At 40.5% G+C, this 15,638-nt stretch overlaps 1 protein-coding gene across 1 annotated transcript in view; it reads right to left on the minus strand.

The window, feature by feature from the left end:
* Positions 1 to 214: 214 nt before the first annotated feature.
* The window catches only part of lrrc75bb (leucine rich repeat containing 75Bb), a 45,343-nt gene continuing 29,919 nt past the window's right edge, over positions 215 to 15,638 (minus strand). Inside the window, exon 4 of the mRNA XM_047373015.1 lies at positions 215 to 3,017. Coding sequence (XP_047228971.1) covers positions 2,408 to 3,017 — 610 coding nt within the window. The 3' untranslated portion in view covers positions 215 to 2,407. The remainder of the gene's footprint in view (positions 3,018 to 15,638) is intronic.

Below are 15,638 nucleotides of genomic sequence, written 5' to 3' on the forward strand. Positions count from 1 at the left end.
TTGAGGGCAAGCTTAAACGCTCAAGCAAGGGCGGCGAATGATGCCTGCCTGAAGTCACTCTTAAATGTATTTCTGCATAGCCTTGTTCATTTCCTGAATGCTACTTTCTAACTTAGTTATTGAATTCACCACACCAGCATGCCAATCTGTCAGCGACGGGTCCATGTTGGCCAGATTATACTGTAATGAACCAGAAATTTATCCAGACACAGAGCATGGTTTAGAAGATTTATTTCAAATCTGAAACTGGTGGGCGTCAGGAAACTTTAGCAGGAGCACATTGAAAGCTCTGCTAATTAGACAGGACAGGTTAGCGGCCGTCTCTATGCAGTTTTTCTTTAGCCTGCACACTAGGGAATCACTTTCGCTTTTCCAGAGAGAAACCGGGTTATTGCAGCAGAGGATGTGGGCGTGGCAGAACAAACAACAGACAGACATCAAACCATAGCAAATACAAACATTTACCCTTCCTAAGTTCTGTGCGGTGAAAGACGCCTCCGTCACAGGCCTACAATTTGCTCACTTTCTCTGCCAAACACCATCATCTTTGCAATCTAGTTTCAAAAGATTTGGTTCTTATTCATTTGTTACTATCTGCAATAAAGTCAAGTTTAAAAAGTATCTGAGGGATCATTGGTCTCCTAAAGCATCGGAGGTCTGGATGCTTTATAACATAACTCGTAAACAGTTTTTGGTAACTTAATGAATACATTTTAACAATGATGAATCACATGTAGAGAAAAGTGTGGAATAGCATCAAATAGCTGTAGAGGATCAAAAGCTGACAAAATCAAGAATAAATGTAAAAAATGAATAAATGGTAAATAGTTGGGTATATTAATGTGCTGTGAAAGCAATTTAGAATGTACTAGTTTATCTATTTAGTAGTTCTTACTTTGTATGTCCCCACTTTTTTAGCCCTAAACCAATTTACTTCTGTTGTTTATTGTGGTATTATGAATTTGTTTCATGTTTACATGTATTTATTTCTTTAATATTTCTGTGTCTTAAGCTTACATGTACATACAATTACTTGTTATTTTGTCTCCTCCATTTTCATTTCAAAAATATTTCTCTTATTCTGAGTTAGGATAGCTGCTAATGCTAATGGTGCAAAGGACTAGCTTGGTTTTTGTTGCCACTGTTGTTTTCCATTTAAACTTTGAATTTCTAAATACTACATAGGATGTTGGAAATAACAGGTAAAACACCCCCTTAAGTTGGTATCAGAAGGTCAAAGGTTTTTCATTAACCATGACCTCAAAATCCAACATGGATGACTAACTTTATAACAGTAGCTAATGACAGATGATAGCAGAATTAAACCACATAGCCTATTTTTATTTCAATGTGTGATGAGTTACACAGATAGTATCCATTACGTCTACCAGTGACCATGTTGATTCGATGTTGGTATAAAAAGCAGTTTAATATTTTCTTAGCCTCTCTTACTACTAGCAAAAAATATTGCTAAAAGCTATTTGCTAACATCAGCTAATCTGGTCCCTGAGCAAATCAATGAAGAAGTCCTACTTGTTTTATACATTTCTTTGAAGTAATACATGTATGAGACTTTTAATAAAAGTTTTAAATGCGAAAACATACATAAATAGGTTTAGACACATAAACAGCATGGAAAATTGAAGGAGAAATATAAGTAAGGTAAGCCAAGAACAGCTACACCTGCCGCTTTTGAATTTTCATGAACTTAATGAGTAACCCTGAGATAACCACTTTTTTTTTTATCTACTTAACCACTAATTTGATCATTTTAGGGTTTTATATATTTTTTTCTTGAATATATTTCATGTTTTTGCAGGGGAATAGTATACATTTCTGAATGGCCTTGGCCCTTTCTCAGCTTTTGTAAGAATTAAACTAAAGGCCTTTTAATTAGAAAGTTATTGTCATTATATATTTACAGTGCTATTTTTATAGGTGTATATTCATCCTTGATTTTAGTAGATTCCGTCCTACAGCACATAAAAAAGAAAGCCAAGAAATTGTCCTGTCATCTTCAGCAGCTGCTGCCAATGTACCTATGTTTTAGGCACTTGATCCCCAAGCTGCCCCATGGACAGTTTTGGATGATTGGAAGAATCTTTGTAAGGAAATCTCCCAATTTTACAAACATGTTGCACTGGAAAAACAATAAGTCTGTTCAGTTAAACCTCCCTTGATGAATAAATATTAAATCAGTCTACAAATTTATTCTTACTGACTGTACAAGCACAGAGCTGTCTGGAGTATTCAGAGCATCCAGAGGGACACACAACATGGTTACTCATTTTAAAGTTATTTTCAGAAATGTGTGGGTCAACGTCAGCATCTGCTGCCACTCTAACAGAGCAGGCTAGACTTGAGGATACAAGAGGCTGCCAGTCTAAAAGAAAGCCGCCCTGGGCGATCACCTCCCACAGAAGTGGAGTGGCACATTCTTTGACATGTTTTGTTCTCTGAAGCCCCAGGCTTGCAGCTCCAGTCTGTCATCCTCCTCCTCCTCCACTCTATCATCTTCCTCTACATCCCCTTCCTCATACAGACTGGGCTCCTCCACAGAAGTCTCCATGTTAGGGTTGTAGCTACTAAAAGCCGGTGCCTCGCTGTACTCATAGATGGTGGGGAGGCTGCTGCGTAGACCAAAGCGGCGACGCAGGGCCACGAGCAGTGGCTGTGGGACAGTGAAGATGTCCATGTTGTTGCCCATGTCTATCCAGGCCAGGCTGGGGAACTTTTCAGGGTCCTTCACCATCTCCGTCAGGTCTTTCAGTATGGAGGCTGTCAGGCGGTTGCCGTTAACAGCTAGCGTTTTCAGTTTGGGCAGGCAGCTCAGGTAGGGCAGCAGCAGACGTAAGCTCTCGTCCTGCAGCTCGGTGAAGCTCAGGTCCACAGCCGACACCGCCTCACCACAGGTCTGAAGGTAGAAAGCCACACGGTGGACGTCACGTCCAGACAGTGGGATTCCTGACAAGTTCACCACATCACCGGACAGACGCTTCTTCAGGGTGGTCTTCAAACTGTTTGAGAAAAAACATTCAAAGCTTAGATCTTTAATGCACAAGAGAATTAAAGGTACTTAAATTCTTCAGCACTGGCATGAGTTATCCAAAGGCAAGCACTCTTCACTTAACGATAGTGAGGTTATTGATCTCAAGGGTCTGTAATAGGGTGCCACACGTTCCACAAGTACAGAACATCTGCAAAGTGTGCAAAAAAATATAACAGCAGCGAGGAGATTTAAACAATCAATAATGTGCAGAAGAGAATTTGCATTTAAATGTATGACTGAGCCACACGCATATCAAATACTCTTGCCTGTGCTGAAAGTCATCTGTGGAAAAGCAGCAGCTGTTTTCTGGCTTGAGTGTCAGCTCTAAGCCAGCAGTAAGACTCAGGAAAGAAAACCACTATGAAATGCAATAAATATTGAATAAATTAAAACATTTGAACTTATAAAACAGAGTGAGGGAATGTTTTCATTACTCATAAATGTGGTTTAACCTCATACAGACATAATATATTTTTTTCTAAAACCTTGGGATCAGAACTAGTATTTTATTTTAATTGCTCTCCATTTATGAATTATGTGCAATTACTGCTGATGCTATTTTCATGTTCTCTATCTCCTATATGTTTTTTGTAGAAGGTATACCCGGTCAAGTTATTCTGGATGTGGAAAAACACTCCAGAAAAGAAACTCTTTGTGTCTTTCCTGGACAGAGTTACTGAAGGAGCAGTGCTTCCTATGAAAGTACTTCTGGAACAAAGCTTTGGTGGATTGCCCCTCATGGTGGGCCTGGAAGTTTCTGCGTGTTTACTTTACTGCTGTAAATCCCTTCAGGAGTGCTGTATTCTTCTACAATGGGTGAAAAAGATAGAGCTATTACTTATATAAACCATTGCTTGCTCTTCTTTGATACCTTTGCAGTTGTCCTAGTTGCCCACTTATATTCACTGACTTTCTGACATCATGTCTTGTCTCAGTCTTGAAAAGATTAATTGTTCTACTCAGAAACAAAGTGATAAATTTGATAAGATCTTGGACTTTCACATATTATTGAAGTCTTTGACTGCATGATTATTATAATCTGATCTGCTTCAAATGGGTTTGGCTGACTACCTTCTTTCAGCACTTTTCATGGGAACATATCTACTGCAGAAATATTTTTTCTCTTTTGTACAGCTCTCATTTGAGGTTGTTAGCATTGCGTTAACATTTTTTTGTTAAGAAAAAAACAATATTTTGAATAAAAGGTAGTAATTCCTTTCCACTATCCCCACATGCTTGCTCAGGATGAAGGATTTCTGCAAAGTCAGTGACTTAATAAAATGGCCTGGGCTTCCATAGATAACATTTTTCATTTTGCAGAACATGGCAACCTGAATTTCACCATACTTTATTATAATCACAATGAATTTGATTGCATGTAATTGGATCTGAATCTGACTGGATTGCATTGCTATGAATTGGACTGATGTGAATTTATTTGGACCTAATTAGATTCCATATGAATTGATAGGAATAGGATCTGCTTGTCTTGCAAAGTGCCTTAAGATAACATTTGTGCATTGGTGTTAAGAACTAAACTGGCTGAAACTGACAGATAAAGCCTGTTTTCTCGAGTGAAATCTGCGAAATGGTAAAATGTAATTTTGGCGTAAAAACTATATTTTCTCATGATAATTTCTACAGCTGCACTGTATATAAATCAAATTACCATCCCAATATCGGGGTATGCAATCGCAAAGGACTGGTTAGATGCAATATTTGGTAGGATACCATATTTCAAGTGCATGCATGTATACTGATACTGATGTATTTTTAAAAACTTCTCAGTTTGGACAATGTCTCACTGCTTCTGTCCTGAATAGTCTGCAACAATGTGGTCTGTATAACAGTGTGGTTAAATATGTATTGGATAGCTATAAGGCTGCAGAAACCTTCTTGTCAACGCTTGCAGCACCATATTAGACTTCTTTGTGTAGACTTGGAACATGTCAGAGGAAATGCATATGTCAAAAAAATGAGGAAGAAGTGTGGGAGAGTTTTTTTTTAAACTGGAAGAAAAAAAAGAATATATATATATATATTCTAGCTCTCTCTCCAACCTGTTTGCATTTCCTCATCCCTCTGTCTCTCTGCTTCTTCAGCCACAGAAAGGATTCTCTCTCCATCTATCATTGCTTCCTCCTCTGTCAGGAAGACTCATAAATCGAAAGGCTTTCCTCTTCGCATTTGTCACTCCTTCTGCTTGGTTAAGCAAAAAAAAAATATATATATTGATTCCAAAAGCAGGTTATAATTAATCCTCTCCTGTCTCATATTCTCAGTGCAGCTCACTGCTAATCACTTTCCTGCGTTTACCTCTTTTTGATCTTTTTTACATTTGTGCTCTCATTGTCACTAATGGTCTGGTACTTGATTTTGTCAAGCAAAAGCATGTGCTCTGGTATTGTTCTGTTTTAAATGGCAAATTAATTTAGAATGGAAATATTCATCAGTCCACCCTAACCTCTAATAATGGTTGAGAGAATAAAGTGTCCAGAAATGTTAGTGAATCAGTCTGCATAACAACCCATATCATTTATCGACCGCTTGTTATGCTGCCCATAGTTTATGTCCTGCTTCTCGTTGTGAAACTTCTGTAAGTTCTTTTGTTTAATTATTATTAAACTGCCACAATGTTTTTTCCAAGTGCCTGTCTGCAGTTTGGTCCAACCCTCAACTCAAAAAACCTGACAATAATAACTGTAAACTGTCAAACTGGTTCCTACTTACTGACCTCTGATCCAGTCAGATAAAAATAAGTAAATATTTTATGTAGTCAGATAAGAATAAAAGCTGAGATAATTTACTGGAACACATCAGCACAATTACAAATTAGGTCCCAGGCAGTATTATGTAACTCCTGGTGTGTCTTACAGTGAAAATCAAGTTGCCATACCGACTGCTCTCTGATGATTCGCAGTCAGTGCTGTGTGCAGTTAATTTAATTAGAAACTAATTAATTATTTAATTAAATTAGTTCTGACTCACTCTTAGAGAGCTACAGAAAAGGTTGCAAGAAAATATTATTTGATGTACCATGATCCACTGTGTATGACTGTAGCCATTATTTTGCTTACCTATTGCTTATGAATTTCTTGATCCTAAGAAGCATTTCAATGAGTCAAGCACCAACCAGCTAGTCAGCTAGGGATCAATATAGTATTACTTTCCCTTGATTGGCTGTTGCTGGTAATAGGCCAGTCAAATACAGAAAAATCGGAGTTGAAACTTCCAGTTTTTAAGTACCTAATCGCTTTAAAACATCAAAGCACTCTGTTTCCCTTTTCTGTTTTGAGTTTAGATCAAATTAGACAAAGGGGTTATATGATCTGCACTGTGGAGGAGTTGGTAGCACTGTTGCCTTGCAACAAGAAGGTCCTGAGAGGAGTTTTTCGTGTTCTCACTGTTCATGCATGGGTTTTTTCTGGATACTCCGTTCTTCTCCCACAGTCCAAAAACATGCTATGTTAATTCTTGCTAAATTGTCCTTAGATATATGAGTGTTTGCGTGTATGGTTGTTTGTCTTGTGTGATTCTGAATTGTCCTGGTGGCCTGCCCAGGGTGTACCCCGCCTCTCGTCCAATCTCCACTGGAGATAGGCACCAGCCCCCCCGTGACCCTGCAAGGAAAAGCAGGTACAGACAATAGATGGATGGATGGGATATACTGTATGATTCTAGGGTAGTTGTGAGTTGTTGGATTCAAACTTGGCACAACTTGCCTCTCTTGATCAGCCCCCACCCCCTGATTCTTCTGTGTTTTCTCCCAGGGAAGTGCTGCCAAAGTCACCTGGGTTGTTTCATACCAGCTTCAGTGTTTGCTGATGTTCTGCCGCTGTCCTGAATCTCTCCCTGACAACTTTTCAAAAATATCTTATGTTGTGGGTACGCTGAAGGGCAGAGCTTTGCCATGAGCAGATGCTAATTTATCAACTCACTAATTTTGAAGGTGAGCTAAGAAAGGGTCTTCAACATCTCATAGGGAATCAATTATATGTAAAAGAAGAGAAGTGTGACTTTCCTGTCCAGTTGGTGGTAAATTCGAGAGTGAGCAGGTGAAGATAGATACAGAAGAGGTCAAGACTGTAGCTTAGTCGCCAATCCTCACAACTAGGAAACAACTTCAGCGGCTCTTGGTGTTTGCAAACTTTTACGATAATTTTATTAAGACGTTTAGCCAGTTAGTCTCTCCATTGAACAAGCTCACCTCTACAGCCAAATCTGAAGCTTATTGCGCCTCCCAATAGTAAAAAACAACACTTCGTTTATGCACCAATTGTGGTTCATTCTGATCCTGAGAGGTAGTTTTTGTGGAAGTTGGTGCTTCAGATTCTGGCGTGGGGGCAGTCCTCTCCCAGTGGGTGTATCCTGTATCTTATCATTAGCTGCGTTTCCATTACAAATGTGTGCAAAACTTTGTCGATATTCTGCTAATGTTGAAAACACACAATTTCACAATTGTGGTGTTTTCATTAAATAAGAAATGCAATAAAAATCATTTGTAAATAAGTTTGGTTACGCAATAACATCATCCTCCGACTACTTCCTGTTTTCTTCATCATTCTTCATCATTCTTCTTCATCTTTTTCGCCAGCAATAATATCCAGTTGTTGATCGTGTGACTCGGGTTTCAAAAAAAGTGCTTCCATTGCAGTTTTGCCGTCATAAGTTCTGGTCTTCTGCAACCATTACCCATACCCAGTCACCCTGGTTTTGCATATCTTTGGATTTTGTCACTGGGTTACCCCCATCTGATGGGCCATAGATTCTCCAAAGGTGCTCATTACATGCCATTACCTAAGCTCCCTTCTCCAATGGAAACAGCTCATTTGCTGGTATTGTTTTATGGGTCCATGGTATCCCATCGGCTGTAGTTTCCGATAGAGGTCCACAATTTACCTCTGTTTGGAAAGCGTCCTGTATGGCTTTGGGAGCCAGAGTTAGCTTTTCCTCAAGCTTCCACCCCAAGTCTAATGGTAAGGCTGAAAGGATAAATCAAGAACATTAAGTTCCCTGGTCATACTGTGCCTCCATGAAGATTCATCTCACCTTCCATGTCTCTCAGGTAAAACCAGTAGTCTCTAGCAGTCACTGGCCTCCTTCCAAAGCCCCTCCTCCTGCCTATCTGATTGATAATTATCCTGGAGGGGGGGACAGACGGCCAAGCCCGAACGAGAGACGCGAGGCCATACCCCAGTGGGCCCACCACCTGCAGGGGGAACCGTGAAGGACCGGTGCGAAGAGGATTGGGCGGCGGACGAAGGTGGAGACCTCGGCGGCCCAATCCCCGGATTGTTAGGCTGGATCTAGGGACTTTGCATGTCACCTCGCTGGGGGGGAAGGAGGCCGAGCTTGTGCGGGAGGTTTAGAGATATCGACTAGAAATAGTTGGGCTTGCCTCCACACACAGCGTGGGCTCTAGAACCCATCTCCTCAAGAGGGGCTGGATTCTCTTCTACTCTGGAGTGGCCCACGGGGAGAGGCGGCAGGATGGGGTGGGTTTGCTTGTTGCCCCCCAGCTCGGCCGTCTTGTGTTGGGGTTTACCCCAGTGGATGAGAGGGTCACATCCCTGCGCCTTCGGGTTGGGGACAGGTCTCTAACTGTCATTTCGGCCTACGGGCCGAGTGGTAGCACGGAGTACCCGGCCTTCTTGGCGTCCCTGTCGGGGGTGCTGGATAGTGCCCCTCTCGGGGACTCCATTATTCTGCTGGGAGACTTCAACGCCCATGTGGGAAACGACAGCGACACATGGAGAGGAGTGATCGGGAGGAATGGGCTCCCCGATCTGAATCCAAGTGGTGTTTTGTTATTGGACTTCTGTGCTAGTCATGGATTGTCCATAATGAACATCATGTTCAAGCATAAGGGTGTCCATCAGTGTACTTGGCACCAGGACACCCTAGGCAGAAGGTTGATGTTCGACTTTGTTGTCGTATCGTCAGACCTTCGGCCGCATGTTTTGGACACTCGGGTGAAGAGAGGGGCTGAGCTGTCCACTGATCACCACCTGGTGGTGAGTTGGATCCGCTGTAGGGGGAGAAAGGCAGGCAGACTTGGCAGGCCCAAGCGCATAGTGAGGGTCTGCTGGGAATGTCTGCCGGAGCCCTTGGCCAGGGATGTATTCCACTCTCACCTCCGGGAGAGCTTTGACCAGATCCTGGGGGATGTTGGAGACATAGAGTCCGAGTGAACCATGTTCTCTGCATCTATTGTCGATGCTGCTGCCCGTTGCTGCGGCCGTAAGGTCTGCGGTGCCTGTCGCGGCGGCTATCCCCGAACACAGTGGTTTACACCGCCAGTAAGGGACGCTGTCAAGCTGAAGAAGGAGTCCTATCGGCTGGCAGACTGGGGTGGTGGCCCCCCTTCATAAGAGGGGTGACTTGAGGGTGTGTTCCAACTACAGGGGGATCACACTCCTCAGCTTCCCTGGTAAGGCGAGGACAGACAAGAAAAGATTTTCTTCTGCAGGCCCGTCATGATATGATGCCGTTTATACCCACCCTTGGAAGCTGACATGATTTTAGAAAGCTTAACCGTTACCGGTCGCATAAGGTGAGGCTGCAGCTCCCTCCTAGTGTTTGACAGCCACTGGACTGTTTACAGATGAAGTGGTTCATCCACTGGCTATGTCATCTGTCCAAGGATATTACCTACCCAGACTAACCTGCTTGCCTACTCTCCTCCATTAATTTGCTTCCATTTCCCTGGACTTCTTGGACCTCTGCAGGAACCCCTACCCCATCATCTTCAAAGATACAGACCAGTAAGTATGCTTTTCAGTTTAATTCTAAAATTTTCCTGGAACGTATGCTCCACATGGTATTGACTCTCCTCTCTTCCCCAGAATTACACACTGACCTTGTCAGTTAACAATACTCCACCCCTTTTCTGTAAAAAGAATAAACTGCTCTGCTTGCATAGCTTGGTCAGCATTTAGAGTCTGTTTTTACCATTCAATAGGACACTACTGGCTTTCAAAGTTACATAGATTTTATTTGTTTTGCAGATTGCATGTGAGGTTCAACAATAAAATCTCACCAGTCAGCTTCTAAAGGTTCTGGAAAATTGTCAATGCTGCCTTGGCATGTTCAGTCACTCCTATGAGAGTTTGTTTGTGCCACAGTGGGTTTTACTGGAATAAAACTATAAAATCTGTTTCTATTGACTCAGCAATTGAAGTGGTTCCCTGCTTCTGCAGCTTTTGTATGTTGAAACCAACTTCAAAAGCCAGGCAGGGTTGGCGCTGCAGCTGAGTGAGTGGTGTAGTGGGAATGTAAGATAACTTCAGACTTTCTTTAAAATCCGCTCCTGCCAGGCTTCATGGACAGAGTTCTACCCACAGGCTGTTTAGGTGTCTGAATCGCCACAGCAACTGCAATTCAATTCAGTTTATTTATAAACCTTCAATTAACGACACGTAGTCTCGAGGCACTTTACAAAGTCATTTCAGTTGAATCATACAGATTCCAAGTCAAGTACATACATTCCAATTGATCATAGTTATCAAACAATGAAGTAAAATTCTGTTTATTATTCAAATTGGCTAGAGTTTTCTATCTGGAGATTATAAAGAGATAAACTACATGATGGTTCATCAGCATAAAGTAATACCAACATAACATCATTTTACAGATGACAGATGAACCTAGGTAGTGGTGAACACTGTACCTTTCAAAATTATTCATACTGATTTAACTTCTTCCACAATCTTCATTGCATCATATTTTGATTTTATGTGATACACCAACACAAAGTAGTGAAAATTGTTAGGTGAAAGGAAAATGACACATGATTTTCCTTCCACTTTACAAACAACAACAAAAATCTGTATAAATACAGCTGCTCTGTGAAGGCCTCAGAGGTTTTTAGGGAACATTAGTGAACAAACACAACAGATCAGGGATAAAGAACAAAACCATTACTGAAAAGAAACGTTTAACAAACAAGTAGAAGTTTTTTCAAACTCCATGTAGGGGACACCGCAAACATGCAAACGAGGTCTGATGGAAGTTCGATGGAATTGAACTTTTTACTGTACATGCAAAACACTGTGTGCGGTGGAAAACAAACAAGGCACCATGAAACATGGTGGTGGCAGCATCATGCAATGGAGGCTTTTCTTTTGCAGGGTCAGGGAAGTTGGTCAGAGTTGATGGAATGTCGGATGGAGCTAAGTATAAGGCAATATTTAAAGAAGGCCTGTTGGAGACCGCAAAATGTTTCAGACTGGACTGGAGGTTCACCTTCTAGCCTGACAACACTAAATATATACAACACTATGCATATCCATGTGTTAGAAAGGCCCAGTCAAAGGCCACTATTAGATCTGTGACGAGTACATAATCAATGTTCCCAGATGATATGAGGTCTGACTAAGCTTGAGCTATTTTATATTGTGACATGGACAGAAAAATGCAGTCTTTTGAAGTAAAGTGCTGGTTGAGACAAACCCCAAAAGATTTGCAGCTGAAATGAGATTCTCCCAAGCACTGATTTAAAGGGGCTGAATACAAATAAACATCACACTTTTCCAATTTGTATCTGTAAAACATTTTTAAAACCATCTATCCTTTTCCTTCCACTACATAATGGTTTGTTACTTTGGGTTAGTGTATCACATAGGATCCCAATAAAACACTGTAACAAACACACTGTAGTTTGTGGCTGTAATGGGACAAATTGTGAAATAAATACTTTTATAAGGTTCTGTATGTCCTCCTGGACTAATTTAGTCACGAACTAAAACTAAAAAACGTACCCTTACAACATTGATTCAAAAGTCCTTTAAAAGAAAATAAGTCAGGGGAAATCCTTATATTAATATCCTCAGGTAAAATTGATGCAACCATGCACGGGTCTAATAAGAGCAGAGTCCCATCTGTCCAGCTATGGACTGTTTAAATGCAGCTTCATGCAGAGTATCTAATTGCTTTTTGAAGGATGTCTGTCCTCTGGGATGTAGTTAACTTTTATGCACTGAACAAGGGTCTTTTTCACTCCATTGTTATGTAAACCCCGGAGGTATGACATAAAACAATCTGAGGTTTGTGAAGACATCAAAATATGTTAAACCTGTCATCTAATGAAGCAATTTAAAGACTTGTTTCAAGGACTGATTGCTACTAATTTAAAGCACACAGCTATCATGTGTATTAAATCTACTTTGGGTTAATACTGTGTACATTGTACAGTCTGACATTACTGATAGATTTATTCAGAGATCCTCAACTGCTAGCAGCCGTTGCACCTACTGTACTTTCAAATTGAGTATCAACATGCTCACCTTGGAAAATCTGTAATAGAGGCCATTTGCACCGTAGTTTTACTGACTATTCACCTTATACAGAATACAAAAGCAGAGCTATGCACTTATGTGCTATTCTACCAGCACCCAGTCTACTGCTGTGCTTCTTTGTTAAAGGGTACATCCATTGATTTCTGTGTTCACCCTCATTATCCAGCTCATGTTCTCTGCCTCTCTGTATCAGGTTAGCCTCCACTCAGTCTAGCAGTTTAGCCCTTGATGTTACAAAATATAAGTGCTCGTCATTACTCTCCAGCCTCTTTGCTTCACCATTTTGCTAATCAATTTCCGCTCGAAAGCAACCAACACTTTCTCTACTCTGAACCAGACAGAGATAGGGTGGAAAAGTGTTTTTTTAAGCCAATAGGGTTACAACATGTAAATATATTTGTGCAAGAAAAAATCCTCTTACAGCCACTTAACATTTTGCCACTTGGGTGAAAGTGAAAAGCAAATGGCATCCAAGACTTGTATCCCGTCTTCCCACTTTGAGTAAATGTTCCCCTTCATTTACTCTCATGAATGAGTAAAACATCAAGAGACGCACAGACATGTTGGAGGTAATAACTTGTTAATTTACCATGGGACGAGACTTATGAACAACGTATTCATCAAACGGTGTTGCAGGGAAAGTACTGCTTTTACCAACAGGCTCGATGCCCTGACCTGACCATCTACAGTATGTCAATGATGAGATCCACTCATCCATGTGCTATCACACAGATAAAACATTTTGAAAATTATATTGTTAAATGTAGAAAGTGTGGGTGCAGGTCAAATTTGTTTGATCAGGGGTCAAATCTGTCAAAGTTTAAAGATTTAAAGATTTTAATGGCCCAAATGGGGTCAACACCACAATATAAGGGTATGAAATGGCAACACCTAATTGACCCAGAGGTATTATTGGGGAAAAATCAACCAAAAACAAATTAATAAATATTGATTATAGTCACAATGCTTAGTTTTATGGTGTGCAGGAATTACATTAACAATCAGCCTTTATTGAAGACACGGAAAAAGAGCAGCTTGCTTTTTTACCTGCTAGAGAAATATGGAGTATTTTCTTTAAGCCGTGTCTCTTCAAGCACACAATACTAGATTCACCATATTTATACTACTTTTTCATTTTATCTTTAAAAGACCTTTACAATTAACAAAAGAAATTGTTTAAACTTCTATTCTTGCCCTTTTTGCTCTGGCCCTATACCCTTGACATCTCTTCATCTCCTAGAAGATTGTGGTTCTCACACAAAGTTCCACAAGACACTCCTGCATTGTTCCTGTCTGATGTTAACAAAAGCCCTATCAAGAAAATAACCTAAGCAGCAAAGCATCTAGTAAAGCAGCAAGGAGGCAGCCAACAGAGAGGAGGCAGGCAGGTGAAAATAAATTGTTTTACTTAAAAAAGGAAATTCAAGAACTACAGTCCAGGGGGGGAATCCAAAATAATAGATCACAAGAGGACCACAAGGAAACATCCTGGTGGGAATAACAGGTTATCTGGCCAACTGAGAAAGATTTAAGCAGGATAATTGATAACTGACCAAGGAGCTAGTATTTTGTTTGAAACAGGGTTCAGCTGTGGGGGAAGGCAAGTAACTGAGGTTAAACTGAGGAAATTAGAGAAATGCCTCACAGAACACACAGTGAACCAGGAAAGTGGAATATAAATACCATGTGAAATACCAAAATTATGCTGAATACAAAACCAAAGTCCCAAAGATCATGACAACCTTAGGAAAGTATTAAGAAAAAACTTATGTTCGAATCTCACCATGAACTGGAACACAAACTTTCTGTCATTAGAACTCCACACCATCGGGCCGAACATGTTCCCACGAAGACAGAAGGGAAGACAAAGGAACAGAACCACATTAAAAGAGCTCTCCAAACCTGTGGACATCCTAACTGGACTTTTGTCAAGGCAGCAAGGAAATCCACTAGACACACCACTGAACAAAACAAACAAACAAAAAAAAAACATTATCAGAAGATTTTTTTCCAAACACAACATCCTGGTGCATTTCAGACCTCACTGAACTCTCAGACAGAGGTTGGTTCACTCCAAGAACAAAATACCCAAACACAAAATGAGCAGAATGCAGTTCATTGCAGCGAGGAATGCCCAGAGCAAAACATCTCTTAAGAATCCAAGTCAGCAACGTCACTAACGATGCCCTATTGTCTAATCTGAATAGAAATTTAGATGTGCAGAACAGCACATCCCGAACATCTTAAAAGCTTGGAACATCTTCCTTACTAGCTTTGAACTGAGAAACGCCTTCAACTAAAAGGAAATGAAGACCAGTTGTTCTTGTTATTCAACCTTTCTTTGGATTTACCATGGCCTGGATGACGGAGAATCTTCGCCTGCATATTAAGAAAAACACAACATAATTGAATTTAGTGCTACAGTGGAGCAATATTCCAACTTTGCACAAAATTCAATGTTATTTCAGCTGGCAGGAAGATTTTTCTGTAATATCAGTTAAATGTTATTTCTGCTGAGCACACAAAGATTTGACTCATTTCAAGACAATGAAATAAAAGCACTTAAAAAACATAACGGATTGCAGTTCCACAGACCCGTGGGATTGCTAGATCAATGTCTGCTTCATCAACGCTTTGCTTTTGACTTGTTTAGTCCTCAGATCGATTTGTACTGTTTCGCCTCGAGGCATCTGTATAATGTAGTTGTTATAGTCTGTCTCAGGCATAGGAAAACAAACATGGCTCTACAGTATAAAGTCAGCTCTAGGAAGAGCGGCAGTAAACGGCATGGTTTCTATCGTTCTGTTTTGCATGTCTTTGTTGTGCCTTAGGGCAGTTTAACCTGAGAAATCTCTGTAATTATTCTGGGCAGAAAGCGAACTAAACTTGCCACTCTTCCAACAATATGACTGTCAAACTGATGCTTACGTGCTTGTGAAAATTTTGGAAGCATGAAAATGACGTTTCCCTTCATCATCTAGTATTCTACAGTTCTATGGGGATAATAGCACATTTACTGGGAAGGAAGAAAATAGCCTCAAAGCTCATTTGGATTTGGATTAAATTTCAGTGAAACATTTAGTGGATGGGCTGATTAAGGCTGCCTCCATTGTGCATTGTCAGAGAAGCAGTTAAAGACTGTTTAGTGCTTCAACATCCCAGATCAATCTCTTATTTCCTCAGAAAACTCAGATGTTACAATGAAGTGAACTGACAACACGTTTCCATAGCAAAAGAAAAAAATGAGTAAAAAGGAACAAATCATTAAAACAGAATTCAAATTCCTTAGTTGC

This window comes from Girardinichthys multiradiatus, chromosome 8 (assembly GCF_021462225.1).
Source record: "Girardinichthys multiradiatus isolate DD_20200921_A chromosome 8, DD_fGirMul_XY1, whole genome shotgun sequence".
In the NCBI taxonomy this organism is placed as follows: domain Eukaryota; kingdom Metazoa; phylum Chordata; class Actinopteri; order Cyprinodontiformes; family Goodeidae; genus Girardinichthys; species Girardinichthys multiradiatus.